The following is a 26,182-nucleotide window of genomic DNA, read 5'->3' as shown; positions in this document are numbered from 1 at the left end:
GGTCATGCTTTATTAATATTGTGAACTGCCTCACCATTACCCACATATGCACAGCAATTTAGAATAGGTGCTCAGCAACGATCTGTGAAACTAATTATCGCTAATGTTTCAGGTGTGTGTGTGTGTGTGTGTGTAAACAAAACCTCTTCTGAAGTTACCTAAAGTCAGTTCTGAATTTCCACAGACTCAGCCACAGCCAGCTGGCTACAGTTCGCTCTAGGAATGCGGATGAGTTTTATTGTTGACACAAGCAAGACAATTAGGAAGGCATGTTAAGAAATTGAATAATATATTCCGAAGTGAACCGCAGTGATCTTTGGGTCACAGATATTCCTGTATAAAAGCCCAAGGGCTGATTATGTCCTTTAAATAAGAGAGAGAATCTTTTGAAAAGAGCTGTTCTCCCCCCGATCCCAACCCAAGGGAAGTGTTTGCAGCCCTACATGCTTGCTTTGCATTCCTACACACGGTTACATGCAACACTGATCTCCCCTTTGACTGTTTTGGGTCGTTACTTCCTCTGTTTGTGTAATTTTATTTTTGGCAGTATTACCATTTTTAACCACTTTATTGAGACGTGATTGACATAAAAAGTTATGCATATCTACTGTATATAGCTTGATGAGTTTGGAGATAAGTATTAACCATGAAACCATCACAACCAAGAGAAAAGAGCTGTCTTCTAAAACAGAACCACTGGCCCTGGCCAGTTTGGCTCAGTGGATAGAGCGTCAACCTGAGAATTGAAGAGTCCTGGGTTTGATTCCGGTCAAGAGCACATACCTCAGCTGTAGACTTGATCCCCAGCCCTGCTTCAGGGCACGTGCAGGAGGCAACCAAATGTGTTCCTCTCACATCGGTGTTTCTGTCTCTCCCACTCCCTTCCACTCTAAAAATCAATGGAGTCGGGTACCATTCTGTGGCTCAGCCCATGTGGCTTTCCAGATGACCATAATTCTTTACCGCCCTCCCCCCCAAAAAATCAATGGAAAAGTATCCTAGGGTGAGGATTAACAAAAAAATTAAAAAATAAGATAGACCCACTGGTGCAATCAAAATATGATATAACTTAGAAATATTTGATGCACATACTTTTATTTTTCCTGGATATAAAGCAAGGTGGACTTGCATCAACTCTCCAGAATTATTTGACCTCCTACTCATCTGCATTAAGCTAGAGGTTTGGAAGGTGGTAGGCAAGAGACCTATAGTAGGCCAAGCTTCAGAACACTGTCCTTGCCCATATACCACACCACAGAGCCCTGTCCACAGCCCTGCTGTTGGCAAAACCAGGGTTTGCCCCTCACAATGACTCCCACCTGCCCTCAGCTAGTTGGACCAGGGCTGGCACCTGACTCCAAGCTATTAGGCCAGGGGTGGGCAAACTTTTTGACTCGAGGGCCACAATGGGTTCTTAAACTGGACCAGAGGGCCGGATGGAGTGTTTGTGTGAACTACGAGCCACGTGCAGCTCTTTGGCCCCTTGAGTGTGGCTCTTCCTAAGCCTTAGGAGTACCCTAATTAAGTTAATAACAATGTACCTACCTATATAGTTTAAGTTTAAAAAGTTTGGCTCTCAAAAGAAATTTTAGTCGTTGTACTGTTGATATTTGGCTCTGTTGACTAATGAGTTTGCTGACCACTGCCATTGGCCACTAGGTGACATTTGGCGAGGTTTAGCCCAGAAAAACAAGGGGACCAAATCAAATTCCCACATTTGAGAGGATGAATGGAGAAACTTTATGAGTCAAAGGCAGCAGGCATTGGCCACATCAAGGCAGAGTTCTGAGGGCACAGACACTATTTGTAAGCAGAGAGAGCCCATCAATAGAGACCATGCTTGGCCAAAGGAATGGAGAGGGTATCCAATCCTTAAGGATGCTTTGAGTCCACATACCCAGTGGCAAGAGCAGTCCAGGCCACACTTGTCTTTTAAAGTAAAAAATGAAAAATAGGCCTGGCTGGTTTTCTCAGCGGTCAGAGCATCCGCCCGCAGGCTGAGGGTCATGGATTTGATTCCTGGTCAAGGGCATGTACCTTGGTTACAGATTCAACTCCTGGCCCGTTCAGGGCACGTGTGGGAGGCAACCAATCAATGTGTCTCCTATCAATGTTTCTCTCTCTCTCTCCCGCCTCCCTCCATTTCCTTTCACTCTCAAAAAAAAAAAAATCAATGGAAATAATATCCTCAGATGAGGACTTAAAAATAAAATAAACACCTTTACTTGCAGGAGGGTGGGGAAGTGGGAATCCAATCCTCACACCCAAAGAGGCTTTAAGTGGAACTGAGCTGACCATAGGGCCAGCACCAGCCCACTGCACGGGCGGAGAGGCATCAAACTGGGGTCCTGACGAGGGTCACTGGTTCAGCTGTAACTAACTCACCATACGATTTTGTGTGAGTCGCTTCATCTCAGCCTCAGTTTCCTCATTTCCTCTTCTGAGGATCAGACTAGGTAACATCAGGGAAAGTCATTTGCAAGCTGTGATGTCACCAGCATGTGGCAGCAGGACCACCCCCCAGCTGCGGGCACTCGAAGGGCAGAGGCAGGCCGAAGGGTCACAGAAGTTGCAAATAGACTGGTGCAAACTTGAGAAGCAGCGACAGAACTGGGGAGCTGCTGGAAACCCCGCTGGCGGAGACAGACCAGCCAACTTGGAACGGCACAGGTCAGAGTGGGAGCCTGAAAAAGGCGCTGGGCAGCCTGGCAGGTGGGCAGAGCCGAGCACGGCAGAGGTGTGCACAGGTGAAGTGTGGAGTTTCCACGCTCTGATATAGGACTGCACGGGGCGTTTCCACCACACCTCTGCAAGGAATGAGTTCCAATAAGTAGAGGCTGGTCTAAGGGGCAGGAAAACTGGGTTTGGGTCCTAAATCTTTCATCAGTTTGTGTGATACTGGGCAAATCACTCTACCTCTTCCTTGGTTCTCTAGCCTGCAAATTAGGGCAGGGAAGGAAAAACAAAGAACTTTACATGTGCACAATACTCTAAATGCTACACAATGTTCCCACAAACTTGATTTTTTAAACATGTTAATCTCCTCAACAATCTTGGGAGGCAGGTGAGGTCGAAGCAACTTTATGGTACAAATGCCATCGATTTGCATTATTAGGTGCCAGGCATTGTAGTAAACATCATACATCACTATCTCATTTAATCCTCATACCAACTATTTGAAGTAGGAAACTATTATTGTCATCTCTAGTTGATATATGAGAAAATTGAGGCTCAGAGCAGGAAAGGAACTTGCCCAAGTCACTCAGCTAAATGGTAAACCTGGGTCCACATCCCAGATCTCCTCATTGTAAGCCCAGGGTTTTCCATTATACTAAACTAGAGGCCCCGTGCACGAATTCATGCACCAGTGGGGTCTGGCTGAAACTAGCTCTCCAACATCCCCCGAGGGGTCCCAGATTGTGAGAGGGTGCAGGCCAGGCCAAGGGACCTCACTGATCAGCCAGACCCCAGCAGCAAGCTAACCCACCTGTCAGAGTATCTATCCCTTGGTGGTCAGTGCACATCATAGTGAGCAGTTGAGCGGCCTTAGCATATCATTAACATATTATACTTTGATTGGTTGAACAGCAGACCAGTTGACCAGACACGTAGCATATTAGACTTTTTTTTAAAAATATATTTTATTGATTTTTTACAGAGAGGAAGGGAGAGAGATAGAGAGTCAGAAACATCGATGAGAAAGAAACATCGACCAGCTGCCTCCTGCACACCCCCTACTGGGGATGTGCCCGCAACCCAGGTACATGCCCCTGACCGGAATCGAACCTGGGACCCTCCAGTCTGCAGGCCGACACTCTATCCACTGCGCCAAACCGGTTTCGGCAGCATATTCGACTTTTATTATCTAGGATGGTGTATGTGAAAGCACTGGAGAGAAACAAAGCTTCGAGAATTGCACCAATGGAAGAAAATTTTTATTACAGCAAAACCCAGTTACAAGCCTTTTAGTTGGAGCTCAATTAGGGTAGACGTTAATAACCAGACACTTTTGCTTATAACACCTTTTGGCTGTGGTCCTGGGTGAAGGTCTGAAGCACTAGAGCAACCTAAGGAAATGAAGACTTGGGAAGCTCCGTGGGGCAGTGGTGCACAGGATGGCTGACAGACAAAAATGCCAATTGGCGTGGGGGAGGAAGGCAGGGTTAACGGCTTAACTACAAGGCTACAGAAATAGGAAAACAAATCAACCATTAATCCTCTACTCAGAGATAACCGCTGTCGATATATATTTTTTTCCAAGCACGTGTTTTTGTTTGCCTCTAAAGAACAGGAACCACACAGGACAAAAAGCGATTTGTAGAGGAAAACTCTGCGGGACCTTGGTAACGATCTACAAATGGGCTGAAGGGACCTCACCGAGCTCGGGTCTCGGCCGGGAAGCCGCCTGCATGCTCAGTCGCGCCCTTAAAAAGCACGGAATTCTATCTCTATGGTCGTTCCGGTGCCGGAACAGAGGGTACACTCTCTCCTGTTGCGGAACTCTATGGTCGAGGACGCACTGTGACCCGGAAGCGATCCTGGGACGCCGACGGCAAGATGGCGGCGCGAGCAGCGCTCGGGGCCTGGTGCCGGCGTCTCTGGCAGGCAGGTACCGGGCAGGCTGGGGGGTCTAGGCGGGCCCGCAGGGACAGTTGCCCCTCAGTCTGTCTGACAGCCGCCGTTCCGGCCACCAGGAGCCTTTCCCGTTTTTATTCCGCATCTCGGCTCCTTTGCAGGACGGTAGCAAGAAAGGGGTTGGTTTTACCTCGAATTCTCGCACGGGATAAAACAGAAGTCAGGGCAAAGGCAGGAACAAAAAGAATGACAGAGCTGGAAAGGATGTTGAACTTCATACATTCCAACTTCCTCCCCTTTTATGTTTGCAAAATAAGCCGAGGCTCAGAAGACGGGAAACTCGCCTGAAGACAATTCGGGGCTGAGGTCTCCATTCTCCCCGCAGACTGAATGGAGACCCTCTCCTCCGGCCCGGGGTTCTGAGGTTTAGACCCGCGTCACGCAGGTGGGAGAGGTAGGGAGGGGGGCGCGACGGCATAAGCTCCGCGAGGTTCCCGGAAGAAGCAACAGCTTAAGCAGCGGTCCTCGAGGTTTGGGGCCTCGGCCCTCTTTACACCCTAAAAAAGGTCAGCTCCGGACAACTGGTTTTTGTGAGTCTTGGTTATCGACATGTATTTCGCTTATTCGAAAATAAAACTTGAAAAATAACACCAGTACGCCCCTTACATGTTAGCCTAACGGACAGATTTGTGGCAATAGTTAAATTTCCCAAAACAGTCAGTGAGGATGAGACGACTGGCCGTTGTTTCATGTTTTCCCAAATCTCTCTAATGTCTGGCTGGATGGGAGACGGCTGGAGTCGCGCGGCTGCCCCTGCGTTCACACCACCATCACTCGGCCCCTGGAAGCGTTCCTGGTGAAGGAACGAGGGTGAAGGGCGCCTGGGAGCCTCAGTGTTACCGTGGAGTCGCTTCCGCCTTCCGGCCCCCCGAGGGTGTGCCGGGTCCGCAGGGCAGGGGTTCCGCAGGGCACACTTTGAGAACCACTGTTCTTAAGACCAGACTGATGGTGTGAGAGGTTGAAATGTTGAACGAAGACACTTACCCAGGTACTCTTTAACCTCCTCAAAAAGAAAACTGAGAACTGAAGGTTAATTTTGGCTGTAACGGCGCTTAGTCCCCAGCTCTCAGCAGCAGGGGTGTTGGCCTTGGCCGGGTAGCTCCGTAGGTGGGAGCTGGTCCCAGGGTTTGGGTTCGATCCCAGTTGGGGCGCCTACAAGAATCCACCAGTGAATGCGTAAGTGGGACGGTCAAGTGATGTTACTCTCTCTCCTCCCATCCTCGCTGTCTCTCCAAAAATCAATACTTTTAAAAAATAAGTAAAAGCAGAGGTTGATACTGGGAGAATGGAAGTGGCAGGGGTACAGCTGAATCAGCGGGGTCCCTGGCAGACAGGTGGGGAGGGAGCTTCCTGTGTGGCTATGGGTGAAGAACGGCGCTTACCTCCTCCTACCTGCTGTTGTACCTGATTGCCTCCTCTTTTTGTCTTTCCCCCAATCCAAGGGAGAATGTTAAATAACATTCATTTATATTAAATAAAATGCTTAATTTGCTTCCATCTTGGGTTAAGAGGGGAAGAAGGACCATAAACTAAGAATAGGCGATGCTTCTCTGTCTCTGGATCTGTTTCTGTTCATCAGTTTATGTTGTTCATTATATTCCATAAATGATTGAGATCATGTGATATTTATCTTTCTCTAGATGACCTTCAGTTGTTACAATAAAACTTCACTTGTGCTAAACAGTTATTCTCATCTTCAGAGTAGTTTTAAGGATCCTAGCATGCTTCCAGTTTCTTGGGTTACACTTTTTAAATTAAGTTTATTGGGGTGACATTGGTTAATAGGATCATGTAGGTTTCAGGTGTGGCTTTCTGTGTTACAAGATCTGTATTTAAATCTCAGGAAAGCTTAAAGGAAAAACAGATGGCAAATTAAATATATATAGTACCACGTTTCCTTCAACTAGAAGTTTTGATCCACTAGGGGGAGCTGACAATAAAGGAATTGGAAAAGCTGGGTTGTTGAGTTATGAGGCACGGTCATGCTGTAAATGGATGTCAGTTTCAGTGTATATTTCTGTTTATAAGCTAGTAGTCCCGGCAAAGCCAAGAAATACATATGCTGGAAAATATGTATAAAAGCTTCAAAAGAAGTGTACTTCCGAATTCTTATTTCAACTCTATTTAATAAATTATAAAGACATTTTTGTTCAAAAGTATTGAGGCAAATAAGTATTATGTTGAATTACATTTAATCTGTAAAAAATAATGGGGATATTAAGCCACATTTTTTTCTTTGAAGTCTACAAATTTAATTTATAGCTGTTATTTTATTGTGAGAATTACTTGTTTTTAAAATTTTCTTCTAAGCTTTAAAATATGTAGGTTCTCTAGTATTTTGAGAGTCCCTTTTGATTATCAATGCTACTATTGTCTTTTTTTAAATAAAATCTAATTTGGCATTTTAGTTACCCAATATCTTCATCAGAAATAATGAGATAGCTCTTTATTTGAAACAGCATACATCTTTTGATTTTTTTAGTGGAAACTATGAATGGTTTGGGGATTGACTTTAATTCTTACATGTTCCTTTTTCTTTTAAGGGTTCGAGGGATTTTTCTGTAAGCAGTTCTAAGAGCAGAACATCCAAAAATGGTGCCTTTCTTCTGTAAGTATGCAGTTGGATGTGCTGCACTGAACAAGAAAATGGGCGCTTGTGCTGTTTGACTTAGATTTCTCTTTTTCCCTCCACACAGCAGTTCCAGTATGAAGTGGGTTCAGTTTTCAAACCTACACGTTGATGTTCCCAAGGACTTGACCAAGCCTGAGGTATGTGCTCCCTGCATCTTGGCATAGGGAGCCACGTCAGCGGTTACTTTTCCTTATTTCCTTTGGGGGTTCTTTCCCAAATGCTTTATGACTAAAAGTGTTGTTCTGGATTCCTGGCCATTGCATAGTGTGCCTGAGTAGCGTAGTCTCTGATGTCCCTGGTGCTCATGTTCTCTTTCAGGGTATGTAGGCAAGTTCTAAAAGAATAAATTATTTATCCCACATAAGTGTGGGAGTGAGCAGTCTTTTGCTTGTAACTCAGAATAATGTGAAGAATTGTCATAACTAATGATGCAGAATGTGTGATGTGTTCAAGGAACATTTGTTTCCTGTAGCTGTCAAGTCTTTGTTCTCATTTTAAGACAGCCAGGCCTTGACGGTGAGAGAGAGCAGTAACACTAGTAAAATCAGAAGTAGCTTATGACCTTGTTCCATTTAAGTAAAGGCCATGATTCCTTCAATCCAGTTTTTCTGTTATTTGTAATTTTTTGAAATCCTTATAAAGTCTCATTTTTTCCAATTCCACACCTCAAATAACCCTCGAACAGTTTAGTTTGAATCTTTTTAGACATTAGTCTGTACGCAATCATTCTATCTAGGCACATGCACACCAAAGTAGAATTGTGCTATACATAATGTACTCTGTTTCATTTTTTTTTCACTTAGAGACTGGATATATTTCCATGACAATACATACATACCTCAGGTCTGCAACTCAGATGCCTGCATGGCCCAGACTGTAAGGAGGGGTGACAGGGTGGTCACAATGACCACTGTGCCCCTGATAGGTGAGACAGCTACTACTTACTCTAGCTACTTATTGCCGTTGAGAAGTCAAACCTAGTGATGCCAGATTGTCTAAATTTTCCAAGCTAAACTGAAATATAAATTGTTACGTGAAATCTCCTGAATTTTAGTATTTTTAACAGGTTCAAAACCTTGTAGGGAGCCCTAGCCAGATAGCTTGGTTGGTTAGGGTGTCGTCCCAATAAGTCAAGGTATGTATCGTTCAATCCCCAGTCAGGGCACATGCAGGAATCACCTAATGAATCCATAAATAGGTGGAACGACAAATCAGTGTTTCTCTTTCTCTTTCTCTTTCTCTCTCTCTCTCTCTCTCTCTCTCTCTCTCTCTCTCTCTCTCATGCACTCACTCTCAAAAAATAAATTAATTATTTAATTTTAAAAAATCTATAGAGCCCTGACCGGTTTGGCTCAGTGGATAGAGCGTCGGCCTGCGGACTGAAGGGTCCCGGGTTCGATTCCGGTCAAGGGCATGTACCTTGGCTGTGGGCACATACCCAGTAGGAGGTGTGCAAGAGGCAGCTGATCGATGTTTCTCTCTCATCGATGTTTCTAACTCTCTATCCCTCTCCCTTCCTCTCTGTAAAAAATCAATAAAATATATTTAAAAATAAAAAATAAAAAAATCTATAGGAAACAATAAGAATACATCTTAGGTCTATATTCCCCCTTCCCTTGTCCCCCAACTTTTGCCATAGGATATCAGTATATTCTGTTCTTCTAACAACCCTCTTTGGGGTAATTGAGAGTGAATGTCTAGCTTCCTGATTATGTAAGTAGATCTCCTTTTAGGGGTGAAGTAATTAACCCTGAATCATTGGATTAGTATATAAATTACTGTTTTAATGGATGAATGAAGTGGAGGTAATTCACCTCTTGGAAGAAAGAAGCATCGGACCCATTATTGCTAAGATTTTAAGTATTCGGGCGGGAGAGTTAGAAGTTAATGTACAGTCAGTATCATAACATGTTAATTAGAAATGAGTAATTTTTCTATTATGACAGGAAAAACCATGAATAAAGCCTAATAAAGACTATGGCCCTACCCTGGCTGGTGTGGCTCAGAGGTTGAGTGTTGACCTATGATCCAAGAGGTTGTGGTTCAATTCCGATCAGGACACATGCCCGGGTTGCAACCTCAGTCCCCAGTAGGGGACATGCAGGAGGCAGGCAATCAATGATTCTCATCATTGATGTCTCTCTCTCCCCTCTCTCTTCCTCCCTGAAATCAGTAAAAATGTATTTTTTAAGAAGAATATGGCCCTGGCCCATGTGGCTCAGTTGGTTGAGCATTGTCCCATGCACAGAGAGGTCGCTGGTTCGATTCCCAGTCAGGGCACATGCCCGGGTTGTGGGCTCAGTCCCCAGTAGGGGGCGTGCAGGAGGCAGCTGATCAGTGTCTCTCTCATTGACCTTATCCTCTCCCTCTCTCTGTCTCTAAAATTAATAAAAAGACATTTTAAAACAAAGAATATGAACGGGCCCTTGCGGGGCGGCTGCTTGTTGAAGCGTCATCCCTCACACTGAATGACTGTGGTTCAGTTCTAGGTCAGGGCGTTACCTAGTTTACAGGTTTTGATCCCTGGTCGGCACATGTACAGGAGGTAACTGATTGATGATTCTCTCTCACATCAGTGTTTGTCTCTCTGTTTCTCTCTCTTCCCTTCCTCTCTAAAATCAATAAACATACCCACAGGTGAGGATTAAAAGAAAAAATATGAATAGTAATTACTCACCTTTATATAACAACTAGCCCAGCCTGTACCCTCTCACAGTCCGAGAGCCGCAGTCTGGCCTCCCTCTGCGGTAGGTGACCGGGGTGGTCTGATCAGGAGTTGGGTGCCTGCTGGCGAGCAGCTGACCCTGCCCCCCCCACCCCCCATCACCCCTCCACCGCTGGCCTCCTGCTCCCCAGCCCCACCTCCTGCTGACAAGTCATTATGCCATTCAGTCGATTTGCATATTATGCTTTTATTATATAGGATGTTTTATCATTTATAAACACTTTAATCTGTTTTCTTATTTAATGAAATGCTGTGAACTGTAGCATCAGTATTCTGTTTTATTTATTTATTTATTTTTAAATATATTTTATTGATTTTTTACAGAGAGGAAGGGAGAGGGATAGAGAGTTAGAAACATTGATGAGAGAGAAACATCGATCAGCTGTCTCCCGCACACCCTCCACCGAGGATGTGCCCGCAACCAAGGTACATGCCCTTGGCCAGAATCGAACCTGGGACCCTTCGGTCCTCAGGCCGACGCTCTATCCACTGAGCCAAACCGGTCAGGGCAGTATTCTGTTTTATATATGAGAAAACTAAAGTGCAGTGAGATTATGTGACTTGCCCATTGTCATTTAGCTAGAAGTAGCGGAGTTTAATTCTCAATCCAGGTCTTCTGACCAGGCTACTTTTGTTAACAAACTCAAAAATCCTTTCCCATTGTGAATTTGGAGCTCAATAACTCTTAAGTTAGAAGGTTCCATTAGTGATTTTGTTGCCTTGAAAGTCCCTTTGATTCAAACTGCATTTTAACAGATTCTAAGGGTCATTGTGCAGATCTGAATGTGATAGTAATTAGATACTTAAGCTTATAGTGTTAAAATGTTACATAGCATTTTTCTCCCCACTTATTACTAAACTCTGAAGTTGCTCAATTGAGTGAGGATAATATGTTAAATATTTTAGTTGCAAATATTAGAGGAACCACAAATGAACCTTTCCTTTTTTATTTCAAAATTGTAGATAACTATTTCTGATGAACCAGACACATTGTATAAGCGCCTGTCAGTTTTAGTAAAAGGCCATGATAAGGCTGTGTTGGACAGTTACGAATATTTTGCCGTGCTTGCTGCTAAAGAACTTGGTATCTCTATTGAAGTGTAAGTATAATCTTTCCTAATCTGACCTGTCAGTTGTAACATGATCAGCCAGAAAATGGTGCTGATTCCAGCCAAGTGTGAGCTCTTAAAATGGAATAGAACTCATGCTAGGTAGGGTGTAGCTTTGTCCTGTTATCCTAAGCAGGATCATCCCTCCTGTCTTCTAGAATGTTTAAATACTAGAATGAGTGAACCACGAAAATGAAGGAAATCCTTTCTCTACCAATTTCATAGACAGGAGATCCAAGAAGCCCTCATGTCCGGGATCGCGATGGGGCAGTTAGGTGGGCAAGCAGTCCTTTTATAGATCCTTTGATTTGATGCTCTTTGGCTAATATATTCATTGTTTCAAAACTGCCCTGAGAAACACCATTCACCCAGTAATTTCATGCCTGAGCAAGGTGAGCTTCATATGGCCCTGAAGTCACTGCAGCGTCAAGTGTAACCACCTCCTTTGTCTTGTCACCTGCTCCTGATGTAGAACAAGGCCCATTTGGGGCTTTGCCAGTCTGTCCGCCTCTTTACAAAACACAATGAATCCATGTTTTCCATAACAGACTATAGTTTTATGATTATGGGTTATCTGTAAATTTTCCTAAAATAATACATACAGCAGACATTACCACTGTGTCCATCACACGGGTGTTGCTTTTCACAGTTCGTATATTTGGTCAGTAAGGGACTTCAAGGCTGCAAAAGCTGGAGGGGTATGTGTGTGTGTTTGAGGGTGCGTGCACTTGCATGCCAAGGCTCAATTTTGGGGCTGTGGAAAAAAAATGTTTGTGTTGCTGTCCAAGGTGTTTATTTTGGCCTGAGCTTTATAACATCAGTTGTTAAGCATAGATGATAGTCCTGACAAGTAGAAGTCTGTAAATAGTAGTTAATGCCTGTAATTGAGCATGAACCTGACCTACAAAATTGTGGGATCGTGCTTTAATATCACTGACTAAGGTTTTATCATCCCTTAGCTTAAGCTTGTTGTTTTGCCCATTAACTTTCAGGCATGAACCTCCAAGGAAAATAGAGCGATTTACTCTTCTCAAATCAGTGCATATTTTCAAGAAGCACAGAGTTCAGTATGAAATGAGAACACTTTACAGATGCTTAGAGGTGAGTTTATTTCAAATCGTCAGGTATTTTTGAAATGCCCCATTTCATACTACCATAACTTTACTTTCACATTGGCTGCCTTCCTTTTAGTCAGCTCATGCTAATGGTTGCAGAGATGGTAAAAGGACCTTTTGTGTTTATGGGAGCAACAGACAGGAAAATCAAACTCAAATAAAGCCATCCTTTAGAATAGCTCTACTTCAGCTTAATAATGCAGATGATGCTGACTAACTGTTTTTAATTTTTTAAAAATTTGATTACCCCTAGAACAATTTATATTTCTCAGAGCAACAGATCAAACCATACAAGCATTACTTTTTGTTTGTTAACCCTCACCCGAGGATATTCTTTCCGTTGATTTTTAGAGAGAGTGGAAAGGAGGCAGAGAGACAGAGAGAAACATCGGTTGGTTGCCTCACGCAGGCAGGGATCGACCTGCAACTGAAGTACATAACTTTGACTGGAATCGAACCCGTGACGCTTCAGTCTGTGAGCCAACACTGAGCACTGAGCCAAACCGGCTAGGGAGCTGACTAGTTTTTAAAATATATTTTTATTGATTTCAGAGAGGAAGGGAGAAGGAGAGAGAGATAGAAACATCAGTGATAAGAGAGAATCATTGATCAGCCATCTCCTGCATGCCCCCCACCGGGGATCGAGCCCACGACCTGGGCATGTGCCCTTGACCAGAAATGAACCTGGGATCCTTCAGTCTGCACAGGCCAATGCTCTCTCTATCCACTTAGCCAAACCAGCTAGGGCAGCTGACTAAGTTTTATACAATAGGATAGCATTGGAATAATTTGCTTGCTTTTCAAAAATTCTAGTTAAATTTCCACCCAGGTCTAATAATTCTTCTCGTATGCTTCCTGGATTTCCCATGTCTGTGAGGGGCAGCATTACGATTTTTCATTCACCTTATTCATTTGTGCATCCACTAGGGTTGACATAGTCTTGTGGTTAAGGAGTGCATGGGTTCTGGAGTCAGGCAGCCAGTTCCTAGCTGCATGCCTTACTAGCTGTATGCCTTGTGCCTCAATTCTTTACCTACAAAATGGGAATAATAATGGTACCCATCTCCTAGGTTATGTGAGGATTAAATGAGGTATTTATCTAAAACACTGGGAATACTTTGTCACGTAGTAAATGATCTATAAATGTTATTAAAACAACTGTGCATCTTTTACATTGGAAGTGCTAGACTAGACATTGAGGATACAAATATTAAGATGTAGTTCCACCCTTAAATGGAAAAAAAACTCCAAAATTGTATGCGCCCATGTCCAACAGAAACACTTCAGCATGAAGCATGTAGAACATCTCATGCTAACTCTTACCATCTAGTCCAGTGATGGCGAACCTCTGACACGCGAACTCATTTTTTGGGTTGATTTTTCTTTGTTAAATGGCATTTAAATATATAAAATAAATATCAAAAATATACATCTTTATTTTACTATGGTTGCAAATATCAAAAAATTTCTATATGTGACACGGCACCAGAGTTAAGTTAGGGTTTTTCAAAATGCTGACAACGCCGAGCTCAAAAGGTTTGCCATCACTAATCTAGTCTGTGTCCTTCTGTGTTGTGTGTTAAGTTGTCTTGTGAATATACTGCTCTGATACCTGCTGGCCAGCTGGGTTCCATGCAGCTTTGGCTTCCAGACATCTGGGAGGAGGGTGCTTCAGGGCCGTGCTCTCCATTCAGTTCCACCAGAGGAGCTACAGGGCTTTTAAAGTTGGGATTCTGTTTAAATTCCATAGAGGAAGAAAAGGCTCTACCACTTTTACCAATCAAACTTTAGAATTTCTACTCTAACAGCAGAGTATGAACCAATTTCATGTTTGAAATTTCAGCTAAAACATCTAACTGGAAGTACAGCAGATGTCTACTTGGAATACATTCAGCGAAACTTACCTGAAGGAGTTGCCATGGAAGTTACAAAGGTATGACTTTAATTTCTACCTCTATTGGGGGTAGTGTGTGTGGGGAGCTCCCTAGGTGTAATCTGAAACCACCCCTGGATGTGGAGGCAAGGAGAGAGCACAGAGAGGCAGACCACTCCAAGGGGTAGGTGGCAGATTTAATAAGCAGGAGAACTTACTCACCAGCTTTGTCATGGGCAGCTGCCAGACAGTTTGCTTTCTGCACACACCTGCCAAATCTTAAAAGTTATATAGAGGCCCCAACTTGGGTCATTCACATACCCAGGAGACTTTAACTGGGTCAGTCATGTACCCAGTCCAGAAAGTCTCAATACCACATTTCTATCTCAAACCTGTAACCTTGGAGCAGGTTCTGGGAGCAGGGAAGGCAGCAGAACACACATTCCAAAACACAGGGGAGGAGGCAAGGAGCCTTTGATTGCCTGGGTTCAGCTCACAGGTCAAACAGGCGGTCATGTCTTTTTGATGACCTCCCCCAACAATCTGTAATTGTTGTAATACACTAGAGGCCCAGTGCATGACATTCGTTCACTGGCGCGGGGGGTGTCCCTCAGCCCAGCCTGCACCCTTTCGCAGTCCGGGAGCCCTCAGGGGTTGTCCAGCTGATGGCTTAGTCTCCTCACAGAGAGCGGGCCTAAGCCATCAGTCGGACATCCTTAGTGAGCCACAGAGGCAGGAGAGGCTCCTGCCACCACCGCTGCATTTGCCAGCCGTCGCCCAACTTGTGGCTGAGCGGCGCTCCCCCTGTGGGAGCACACTGACCACCAGGGAGCAGCTCCTGTGTTGAGCATCTGCCCCGTAGTGGTCAGTGCGCATCATAGCGACCGGACGTTCCGCCGTTCGGTCGATTTGCATATTACCCTTTTATTATATAGGATTGCAGCCTGGTCCTGGCCCACTGAGTGGAGGGGAGGGCCTGTGGCAGACCTGGAGGCAAGATTGCCACAGTGATTGGGGTCTCCACATCCTCCCCAAGCTACCTCCAAAGTCTCCCTCCCTCCCAGTAGTTGTTCAGACATGGGGACCACATTAGGTGGCAGCCCCTAGAAATCACTGAAGATTAAATAGATTATATGTATCAGAGTTTTATATACCATCAAGTTTTCTTCTCTCTGTTTTCAAAGCCTACAAAAAGGTGAGAGAGGTATGGGGGAAGGGGATTGGTGGCAAGTAGGGGCTGGGAGGTAAAAGAAGTCAAGAGGATTTAAGGGGACAAAACTAATCTATTTTGTGGCCAAAGAGTTCAGTTAAGTCCACATTATATTATAGTTCTATTTTTCTGTTTTTAGACAAAATTAGAACGGTTACCAGAACACATCAAGGAGCCAATCTGGGAAAAGATACCAGAGGAAAAGGAAGAAAGCAAGTCATAAAGTCTCAGACTAGTTGTGCGGGCTTTTGAATGCGGGCGGGCAGCCACGTGGGCTCAAGTGGAGCGTGCTGCCAATTGAGACGGTTCACTGTTGAGTCCACATGTCCTGATCATGGGCAGCAGGGGATGGAGCACTAAGGATACAATGGCCTGCAGTGGAAGAGCCACTTTCTCTGTCCTTTTACACATGTCATCATTTCAGTTCTGATTTTACCAAATGTGAGTAAACCGTTTTGACCACTATGTACCAAAGGAGTCTATTTATATTTTATTCTGCTATTGTTCAATTATTAGTTTGTACTAATTTTAATTTACAGCGTATCATGCAACTGAAAGTGAATATTTGAAATATTGCTCACATACATTTTTTTCTTTAGAAATTCCTAGAACAGTGGTTCTCAACCTTCTGGCCCTTTAAACACAGTTCCTCATGTTGTGACCCAACCATAAAATTATTTTCGTTGCTCCTTCATAACTGTAATGTTGCTACTGTTATGAATCGTCATGTAAATATCTGATATGCAGGATGGTCTTAGGCGACTCCTGTAAAAGGGTCGTTCGACCGCCAAAGGGGTCATGATCTACAAGTTGAGAACCGCTGTCCTAGGAGGAACCTTTGGTTAATTTGATTAATTTAACACTGAGCAATTGAAGTTTTTGATACTCTAGAACAGGCCAGCATATAGTTGTTTGTTCGGGGGTGATGACCTCCAAATTTGACCTCATTTAAGCTATCCATTCTTGAAAATGAATATACTTTGCAGCAGATCAAGCACACTTGAGGCATATACTGCACCTTCTAGTGGCCCAGACCCTGCAGGGCTGCCTAAAAGGGTCACTGTAATGGAATTTAAGCTCTCAAGACATTACCACTGTATCATTTCACCCATCCTGTGATTCATTCATTCAACGGGCTCTTATTTTGTTAACTTACCAAAAATTGAATAGAAATAGCAGCCTTTAAAAATTGTGCAAGGCACAAACTCTTTTCCTTATTAAGTTCCTCGCTGATAAGAAGGCCTCTCTCGGGGTAACGGCGGTCTTTTGTTTGGGGATGTCTACTTTCCATGAAATTAGATAGAGGTTAAAGCCCCGAAAGAAGCAGGGCTGCTACGGGCTGAGACTGTTGATGGAGCAACCCCCAGGGAGTGATTCGTTTCCTTTTTACAGCAGAACCAGGGCCTCGTCTTTTGTGGTTTTCTTCACATCTTTGGAGTAGTTATGTCTTCTCAGTTTCCCCCCCTGCACTGGAATTCCTGTTCTCTCTTCCTTACCTGCTATCAGGTATCGGTGTTTTGAATGCATGCTGCTTATGTATCAGACTTACATTACTGTCATTAACATGAAGAGAATTACAGCCTTGGGGCCCCTCGCCTCCTTCCCTTCTCAGCCCAGTTGTTGACTGTCATTCACAAATGCCTAAAGCATGCTTATCTCGGGTCTAAGCAGGTATAAGGCTCAGGATTAAGAACTAGTCAATAAAACAAGAGCAATATAATGGTAATTATATCTAGCAAAGCAGCAATTTGTGACCTATTTGAACTTTAATTCTTTAAAAATAAATACAGCTTTTTTGTATGTGTTTTTAGATAATATTAATCACTGTAGTATGATAGGATGATTTATGCACACTCAGCTCCAGTGACTCACTGTGAGCTAAAGGGGTGCATCCGAGTCCGACTGTTTTCATTTTCAATTAACCCGTAAACCAGATTACTCAGGTTGGCACTTCAAATTATATATTAAAATCTTGTTTTAAGATAAATATGCAAATTAACTATACACGTGACAAAAAGTAGTGATACTTTTGTGACAAAAGTATTTGAAACCTACTTCTTGGTATAAACAAGGTACTTTCTTTATCCTGGTAGGCTGAGAAAGTGTTTTTTAATTGAATCTCCCACATAAAGTGCATATTCTAAAACTTAGACTTACTGCCCAAGCCTCACTGTCTGTCCATAGTGTGGACGGGAGGTGGTAAGAGAAAATGGGACCTGACGGTAGTATGAACCTGAAGGCAGGTACAAAGTGACGTTATTGAGAGGTAGCCCTGAGTTCACTGTTGCTTCCTTTAATCTGAAATATATTTCCTTTTCATATTAAACAAAATAATAATATGGTCTGTTTGAAATTATTGATAGAACTCTACAAATTAGACTTGTTGGTGCCTAGTTTCAATGCTTTCAAAGAATTACTTATATGTTCCTTTGGTCACCTTACACAGACCACAGTAATATAGAAAGCAATTGTTTTAAAGAAGGAGTCTTAATTTCTTAGCATTTCTGTTTGTCAGCTGCCATGCCTCCTTCCCTACATTCAGTTTTACTGCAGCACTAATGAGTAGCAGAGTAGAGAAAACATGGACTTTGGAGTCAGACAGGTCTGCGTCAGATAAGAGTTCAAACCCACTAACTGCAATAAACTTGGGCAAGATAGTTAATCCTGTCAGAGCCTCAATTTACTCCTGAGTAAAATGTAGAAAACATTGCCTCCTCATTAAGGTAGGAGTACTAAATTAGATAACTTATAGAACACCTCATAGTTCCGAGTAAGTAATAGACATGAGTGAATAATAGTTATCACTAGATGGAGTGCAAATCCGATGGCACCCCAGATGCTTGTGCACTGCACGGTTTAGATACCAGCTGGAAGGGCTGTGAAGGTTAATTTAGCTAAGAAAGCATGTAATGTGCATTGTAATCACCGCCATACATTATGCCAAGCATTTTACATAGTCACAGATATTCTCATTTCATCTTTGTAACAACCCAATAAAGTAGTTACTGTTATTACCCCCATTTTCTAGGACAGAAAACCAAGTTCTGACTTCCCCATTCAGTACCCTTTCAGTTTACAGGTAAAGCTGAGGCAAAAAGGGTGAAACAGACTTGTATGAGTTCAGATTAGTGACAGGGACAGCCCCAGAACCTATTTTTTAAAGAGTAGGAGGTACTCAGAATATTCAAACCTAAAGTCCAGATTTATTTCCCCTTTCACATTGGCAGAACGTACTTATTTCCCCTAAGTTTTGGAAGTAAAATGATCAACTGGGAGTGGGGGAATCTAAGGCATAAAAGATGTAAATGTGATCTGAATAAAGATAAAAAGTATAATACACACTGTGATTCTGATCCCTGTGGTCTCAAGGTCCACAGGGTGTAAGGGGGCAGTACAAGAGTTTAGGCTGCATCACGGAGGGTCCCACTGGGTCACAAGAACCAGAATGGAGGTTATTTGCTGGGCCAGGCCCAGCTAGGGCTCAGCAGACCAGGTCTATGGCTCAAGCATTTCTTATACCTGGAGCCGAGCTTATGGCTAACTGCCTGTGAACCCCCAGGTTCTCTGCAAATCCCCGTTCAATTCCTAGCCCTGCCCTCCTTAAACCCTTACTATTATTACTCGCTTTAAGCTATCATTTCTCTCTGTGGAGTCCTAATCCTCTTTGAAATGATATATTTATACTTCAACAGCTCAGCGTATTAATGGGGCAGGTCATGGTCAACTGACCCACATGAAAAGCCAATTGAATTTTAGATTCTTTAGCCAGAGTCTAAATCAAGTGATATCTCATTCATACAATTTTTTAATGTCCTTTAATCACTCCTCAATTTTGCTTAAATATCCATAAATATGAAGAGATGGTCAGGGATGACACCATCTTCACACCGAGCCAGTTGAGTCACTGTTGGTTCAGAGCCAGAGCCACTGATGGGCACATGCCTTCAGGTGTGATGAGATGGAGAAAGGTGGAAATCACCGAGCAGGATCTTCAAGGCCTCTTCTAGTTCTAAAGGCCCATTATCTTTCACATCGATAAATACCTGCTAACCCAGGCACTCAAAGGAGTCAAGAGGAGTTGTCTTGCAAAATTAAGGACTAATAGCTCCCATTAATTCAACACTAACTGTGTGTCATGCACTTTGCTCTGTTACTCAATAAGTGTTTGAGTTTCTTGTATGTGCCAAGCACTGTCCTAGGCATTGGGAATTGCATGGTGTACAAGGTGAAGTCCCCCTCCTCAAGCATCTTAGACTCTATAGGGAGGACATAATAAGGAAAAAAATAAGATAGTTTCAACTTTAGTTAAACACTATGAAGAAAATGAAGTAAGATGATGTCAGAATTCCTTGAGGGGAGACGGTCAAGGAGGCAGCCATGTGAAGACCTGAGGGGAGAGCAGTCCAAGCAGCAGGACCAGTCAGTGCTAAGACCCAGTGAGCTTGGTGTGTCAGCAGACAGGGACAGGGGAACATGACCACAGCAGGCAGGGGCAGATGATATAATGCGTCATGGCCATGGGGAGCAGTATGGGTTTTATTCTGAGTGCAATGGGAAGCCATTGGAGGGTTTGGAGTGGGTGAGTGAGGATCTGATTTATGCCTTAGAACACACTACTCTGGCTGCTGGGTAGGGGCTGTGAGGAGGGGGTTGTTAGGAGGGGCAGGAAGACTGGTTAGGGCCTTCTGCAGCGGCCCAGGTGAGAGGATATGGCCTGGACTGGAGTTGTAGTGGAGGTGATGAAAAGTGGTTGATTCAGGGTATAGTTTAGAGGTGGAGCTGATGGAATGACCTCCTAATAGATCAAAATGAGACCTAGATGTCAAGAATGACATCTAAGTTTGGGCCTAAGCAACTGGGTAAATGATGATGCCATGACTGCAGTTGAGAAGGGATTTGGGAAGAAAATCAGTAGTTTGGCCTTGGCCTTGCTGAGTTTGCCATCTGAGGATAGATGTCCAGTAGGCGGCTGAGTTCATGAATCTGAGTTCTGGAGAGAGTCCAGGCTGAAGATATAAGTGTGGAAGCCGTCGGCCTACAACTGGTATGTAATGTTGGGGATGGGGAGAATGTGGGTAGATGAGAAGGGTACCAAGAACAAGCCTGGGAAGCCCCACGCATGTAGAGATCTGGTAAAATGGAGGCGATGAGCCATCAGTGAGGTTGGAGTGAAACCAGACAAGTGTGGGTCCTTGAAACCTGAGTATTTGGAGGAAGAATTCACTTGGCGAACCATGATGAATCTGCTGGCAAGCTGAGTAACGAAAGCAGGTCATTGGTGACCCCTGTACAAGCCTTGTCCATGGAGTGATGGGGACGAGCATCCAATTGGAGTAAGTTGAGGAGAGAATAAGAAAGATGAGGACAGAAGACAGGTTTGAGAATGGTCAGTTATTTATTGTTACCCTAGAAAAATACCCAGATTTAGTAGCTTAAAGTGAAGACAACATTTACTTTGCACACAAATCTGCAGTTTGGTCAGGGCTCTGTGGGGTCATTGTCTGCTCCATTTGGTATCAACTGGGGTGTCTGGGAGGCTGGGCCTGGAGTTACTCGCTCACCCACAAGTCTGATGGTTGGGCCTGGCTGACAGCCAGAATCCCTGAATGTGCCTGAGCTTCCTGACAACATGGCGTCTGGGTTCTGAGGGCAAGTCCTGAGAAAGCCAGGCCTAGACCGTATCACCTTTGATGACCTAGCCTTGGAAGTCACATGGTGTCCCCCTGCCCATCCTCTTCAATTGGGTTGAAGAGAAGGAGAAGTAGACTGCCCCTTGGTGGAGGAACACGTGACACCAGATCTGTTGCTGTGCCGATTTTGGAAAACAGATCTGCCACAAAGGGCTTTGTTGTAAGAGAAGCCAAAATTAGGACAGCGGATGGAGTGGATGGTGGGCAGGGCTAGTGGATCCAGAGATCCAGAGTGCCTAGGGACCACAATATTTTAAATTTCTTTTTAAGTGTGTAATTTCTTTCAAAATCAGAAGGATGAATTTAATCCAGTCTGGGCTGGACTGGATTATATTCATCTTTATACCAATGAGTGATAAAATATTTTAAATATTTACGTATGTAATATTTATTCCATATTTATCTTGTGACCCATGAAGGTACAGTGCATAGGCCCATGCAGGTGGTAATGGGACCCTGAATGTGGCGTCAGGGCAGGATTTTTGTTGTTTGAGTTTCTTTTATTAATGGTGATACTAAAGCTTGTCTTCAGATGAGGATGATCCATTAGAGAAGGAAAAGCAGGATGCAGAAGAGAAAGGAATCGTGGGGAGGAAGTTTGGAGAGCTGAGCCTAGAAAACAAGTGGAGGACCTGGCCGGCGAGAAGCGGGGAAGGAACGCTGCTTCCGCTGAACCAGGACGAGGCAGAGCACGCGGTTCAGATGCAGGGAGTGTGTCCGGTGGGAAGATGAGGTGGCTGTCTGATGTGTCTGAGTCTCTGAAATGAAGCTTGACAGGTCATCAGCTGAACGTGGGAGTGGGTGGAGGGTTTGAGGGTGGGAAGCGTGTGGGATAGTCATCCCAGGGAGGGGAGGGGAGGTCGGCGAGAGGTAAGCAGTTACTTGATGTGTGTGCAGCCAGCGTGACTCTATGATTGTTTCTGTGTTCAGACTCCTGGGTGCAGGCGAGGTGTTAGCACAGTCAGTGGTTAGCTTTAGCCAGGGTCAGGTTTTGCCAAGTGAGCAGTTAGAGGGAGAGAGGGGTGCAAAGGTCAGGGTCATGGCAAGGAAACGTCAGGTGTGTCAGGCCGAGGGTAAAGATAAGAGGAAAGTGGGATATAAGCGAGGTGACAGATGTTTTAAAAAATACAAGATCAATAGGTTGCGAGTCTCAATGCGGCTGGTGACTTGTTGGAGTGCAGGTGTTAGGATACGTGAGCTGGAAGGAGAGGTGATGCTGTTCGAATGTCTCGGCGGGGGGACAGAAGTGCCTGATAGCAAGGCCCAGGAATGGCTCCCAAACTGTGCATTGGAAGGACCTGGAGGGCTTAAACAGGTGGCTGGGCCCACCCTGAGTTCCTGATTCGGTAGGCGAGGTGGGGCCAGGGCATTTGCATGTCTAACAAGCTCCCAGATGCTGCAGCTGCGGGCCGGACCTCAGTGATGGGAGGCCCGCATGGGATGGAGGGAGAGCTTCTGGGAACTAAGGAAATGAGGATCTTTGAGGCCCACATGGGATGGTCAGCTCTCCACCTCAGGCTGTCCCTAGCATTGCTTTGAGACACACGTGAAGTCACTAGTGAATAATGGCAACGAGGAGGAGTACATGGAGGGGTGGAGTCGGACATGGCTTCGAAGGGACTGGCATTTTGAGGGGAAGAAGAGTAGGGGGAAGAGATGCTTACGAGGAAGGAGGAGACTGGCCTTATTCTCCAGACCCTGAGGGGTGGGGGCTGTGGGGGGGAGCCCACCAGCACTTGGCAGGATGACAGGAAGTGCAGCTCCTACTTCAGGAATGGGGAGGAAGGTAGAACAACGGAGTGGTTAGGGACGCATGGAGGCAGAGAGCCATGAGAGGTCAGGCCTCTGTACCAACACTTCAGAGGTGAGCACCCAATGGGAGGCAGGCGGTGCTGCCCGGAAGACGGGCCGTCACTGGAATCACTCCCCCTAAATTCTAGAAAAATCAGTGCTGCGGGTTTTCTGATTTCTTGGAGGGATCATTTTTTTATATTGCATTAAAACAAGCATGAATATATAATTAACTCAAAAACAAATGTGCATATACCTTTAGTATAAAAGTAAGAGACTTCAGAGATGTCCTAAGCCGCGCTCCCAGATCCTCCTCACGCGGAGAGAAAGTAGCAAAGCCTCCAGGTCTTGGGTGAAGGGTGTTGGAGGGAAGCATTTGTACTTTCAACTGGAAAGTGGGGAACTTCCAAGACTCAAGGCGGGGACTGAGTTAGCTTCGGGCACAGCTGCTCACCTAGAGCCCTTCAAGTTGTAGGTGCTGCTGCTTCTCACTAGGCAGCACGGAGGGGCTGAGCCCAGGAGCCCATGTCTCCCAGATGGGCCTCTCTGGGGCAGTGTGGTGCCCAACTAAAGGGACAAGGAGCATGTAGGCCATGGGAGGGTCTCAGCCTGTCTTCCCAACTGGTCTTTGCTCTACTCTCCCCTCAGTTCCCTCCCCTTCTCCCTCTTCAGAATCTTCTGGGTGACTTAGCTGAGTGGTTGACAATATGAAGAGGAGGGGTGCGGCTGGGGGAGCTTAGCAGGCTGGAGGGAATCTTCTAATGATCTTAGGACGCTTAGCTGGCCTGGTTCTGTCCCCCTTGTCACCTGCGCCCTATACTGCCCATCATGTCCAGTTGCCCGGGAGATGGTGAAGAGGCTGGCTAAGCTAAGGAAAGGGAGGGAGAGGGCCCTAACCTACGAATCAACCAGCAGCAGCCGAATCAACCAGCAGCAGCCGGAGGAGACAGACGCTTGCTCCCTGCCGTTCCGGGGCCAGGATGGGGCAGCAGTTCAGCTGGGAGGAGGCAGAGGCGGCGGGCGAGATGGACGTGGCGGAGCTCCAGGAGTGGTACAAGAAGTTCGTGGTGGAGTGCCCCAGCGGCACGCTCTTCATGCACGAGTTCAAGCGCTTCTTCAAGGTCACGGGCAATGAGGAGGCCACCCAGTATGTAGAGGGCATGTTTCGAGCCTTCGACAAGAACGGGGTAAGGCACCCTGAAGGGGGGACTGGTGGCCCGTCCACTTGGCCCATTTCTCATCCTGGAGCTCAAAGAGCAGCCTCACAGGGGCTCCCAGTTCCCAGTCCTCCTGCTCTTCCTCTCTCTCCACTCCCCTCACCTTTTCTGTCTCACTCTTTCTCCATCTCCTCTCCCCTCCTCTCCATCTGCACTTTCGTCTGACTGTCCCTGTCTCCACTCCTGGCGCTGAAGGTGGGCTGGGCAGCGGGCACACTGTTTATAGCCAGGGCTTCGCAGCCTGAGGACCTGGTTTCCACCCCCACCCGAGCCCCTGTCACTCTAAAGATAAGGAGCAAAAGAGCTGCCCAAATGGGACGGGCCGTGTTGGCAAACACCCAGAGCTCCTCCTCTGCTTCTGAGTCAGCAGCAAGCCGGTGAGGGCATGAGCGGGTTGTTACTTCAGATTAAATGATGAGAAAACGGGGGCAAAAGGAAGTGAATTCATCTGCCCACAATCATCTACTCAGAGGTCCAGACTCCCAGACAAGTGTGCCTTCCTGGGAGGCAGTTTGTGTTTTATAAAGAGAGGAAATTATTTTTTTTAAAAGCAGGTCCTATGTCACAAAACTTACTATCCTAAATGTGTCGATCTTCCTTGTTCATCTAAAAATTCAATATAACAATTCAGGAGCCAAAAGAGATTATTTAGCCCTGGGCGTAATATAGCTGGGCCCCTTATACCCCATCTGGTCTTACAAATTAGCATATACATTCATCAATTTCTTTTTCCTTTCTTTATAACTTTTATTTTGATAGGATTTCAAATTTCAGAGCAAGTTGGAGACATTACGCCCTTTATCCCTAAGTATTTCTGTGTTTCTTCTAAAAATGAGGTCATTCTTTTTTAAAAAAAATATATTTTATTGATTTTTTACAGAGAGAAAGGGAGATAGAGAGTTAGAAACATCGATGAGAGAGAAACATCGATCAGCTACCTCCTGCACACCCCCCACTGGGGAAGTGCCCGCAACCCAGGTACATGCCCTTGACCGGAATCGAACCCGGGACCCTTCAGTCTGCAGGCCGGTGCTCTATCCACTGAGCCAAACTGGCTTTGGCTGAGGTCATTCTTTTAAATAAGCTAATACAATTATTAAAATCAGGAAATTTTGCACTGATATAATTCTATTATCTAATTAACAATCCATATTCAAATTTGGTCAATTTGTGCCGATAATGCCCTTCTATGCTTTTTTCCCTTTGGTGGTGGGGGTGATCACTCATTGCATTTACTTGTCCTGTCTCCTTGCCCTTTAATTTGGAGCCTTTAATTTCAGCTTTTCTCTGTCTTGTTTGACGCTGACATTTTAGATTCAGGTTGTGCACTTCTAGCAGAAGTGGCCTTTGTCCTCAGTGCCCGATGTCAGGGGGCAGGTGACGTTGGTCTGTCCCTTTGCTGGGGTTTAGTTATGTGGTGCCTGCTGGGTTTCTCCAAGTTACTATTTTCCCTTTGTAATCAGTAAGCATCTTATAGAGCAGTGATGGCGAACCTTTTGAGCTCGGCGTGTCAGCATTTTGAAAAACCCTAACTTAACTCTGGTGCCATGTCACATAGAGAAAATTTTGATATTTGCATGCATAGTAAAACAAAGATGTATATTTTTGATATTTATTTTATACTAGGGGCCTGGTGCACGAAATTCGTGCACTTGGTGTGTGTGTTTGGGGGCGGTGTCCCTCAGCCCAGCCTGCCCCCTCTCACATACTGGGAGCTCTTGGGGGATGTCCGACTGATGGCCATCCTTAGTGCTGCTGCGGAGGCAGGAGAGGTTCCCACCACTGCTGCTGTGCTTGCCAGCCATGAGCCCAGATTCTGGCTGAGTGGCACTCCCCCTGTGGGGGCACAGTTACCACCAGGGGGCAGCTCTCCAGAGGGGTCCCAGATTGCGAGAGAGCACAGCCCAGGTTGAGGGACCCCACCGGTGCACGACTGGGGAAGGGAGGGATGCGGGAGGGTGGCCAGCTGGGGAGGGACCGCAGGAGGGCTCCAGGGCATGTCTGGCCCATCTCACTCAGTCCCGGTCGCTGGACCCCAGCAGCAAGCTAACCTACCAGTCAGAGCGTCTGTCCCCTGGTGGTCAGTGCACATTATAGTGACTGGTTGACCAGTCAACTGCCCCCTGGTGGTCAGTGCACATCATAGTGAGTGGTTGAGCAGCCTTAGCATACTATTAGCTTATTA

General features: G+C 45.3%; 2 protein-coding genes across 5 annotated transcripts in view; both read left to right on the top strand.

Moving 5' to 3' along the window:
• The first annotated feature begins 4,507 nt into the window (after window positions 1-4,507).
• MRPS10 (mitochondrial ribosomal protein S10) lies at window positions 4,508-15,773 on the top strand. 2 transcript variants are annotated; one of them, XM_015572222.1, is made up of 7 exons: window positions 4,508-4,605; window positions 7,179-7,243; window positions 7,335-7,404; window positions 10,956-11,092; window positions 12,094-12,202; window positions 14,060-14,149; window positions 15,439-15,773. In XM_015572222.1, exons 1-7 carry the CDS (start codon window positions 4,558-4,560, stop codon window positions 15,520-15,522), a joined length of 603 nt encoding a protein of 200 aa, XP_015427708.1. In that variant the 5' UTR covers window positions 4,508-4,557; the 3' UTR covers window positions 15,523-15,773. The 2 variants fall into 2 exon arrangements, with proteins under 2 accessions (XP_015427708.1, XP_006776402.1); XM_006776339.2 differs by having other exon boundaries at window positions 7,332-7,404.
• A 7,744-nt stretch (window positions 15,774-23,517) lies between these two features.
• GUCA1B (guanylate cyclase activator 1B) overlaps window positions 23,518-26,182 on the top strand; it is an 11,442-nt gene continuing 8,777 nt past the window's right edge. The window contains exon 1 of one of the 3 annotated variants that reach the window (XM_015572256.1): window positions 23,518-23,967. In XM_015572256.1, the coding sequence (XP_015427742.1) occupies window positions 23,761-23,967 (207 nt within the window). In that variant the 5' untranslated portion in view covers window positions 23,518-23,760. The remainder of the gene's footprint in view (window positions 23,968-26,182) is intronic. The other 2 variants (XM_015572255.1, XM_006776338.2) reach the window with 2 other exon arrangements.

The sequence above is a fragment of the Myotis davidii genome, unplaced genomic scaffold (assembly GCF_000327345.1).
Source record: "Myotis davidii unplaced genomic scaffold, ASM32734v1 scaffold167, whole genome shotgun sequence".
In the NCBI taxonomy this organism is placed as follows: domain Eukaryota; kingdom Metazoa; phylum Chordata; class Mammalia; order Chiroptera; family Vespertilionidae; genus Myotis; species Myotis davidii.
Note: the sequence above shows the minus strand (reverse complement) of the source record. Positions and strands in the feature narration are given on the sequence as shown.

Excerpts from the sequence above, each read along its gene's own strand:
- MRPS10 (XM_006776339.2), top strand. The coding sequence starts at position 4,558 with ATGGCGGCGCGAGCAGCGCTCGGGGCCTGGTGCCGGCGTCTCTGGCAG. Across the intron at positions 4,606-7,178 it reads GGTGCCGGCGTCTCTGGCAG|GGTTCGAGGGATTTTTCTGT; the intron begins GCAGGTACCGGG and ends TTTTCTTTTAAG. Across the intron at positions 7,244-7,331 it reads AAAAATGGTGCCTTTCTTCT|CAGTTCCAGTATGAAGTGGG; the intron begins GTAAGTATGCAG and ends CCCTCCACACAG.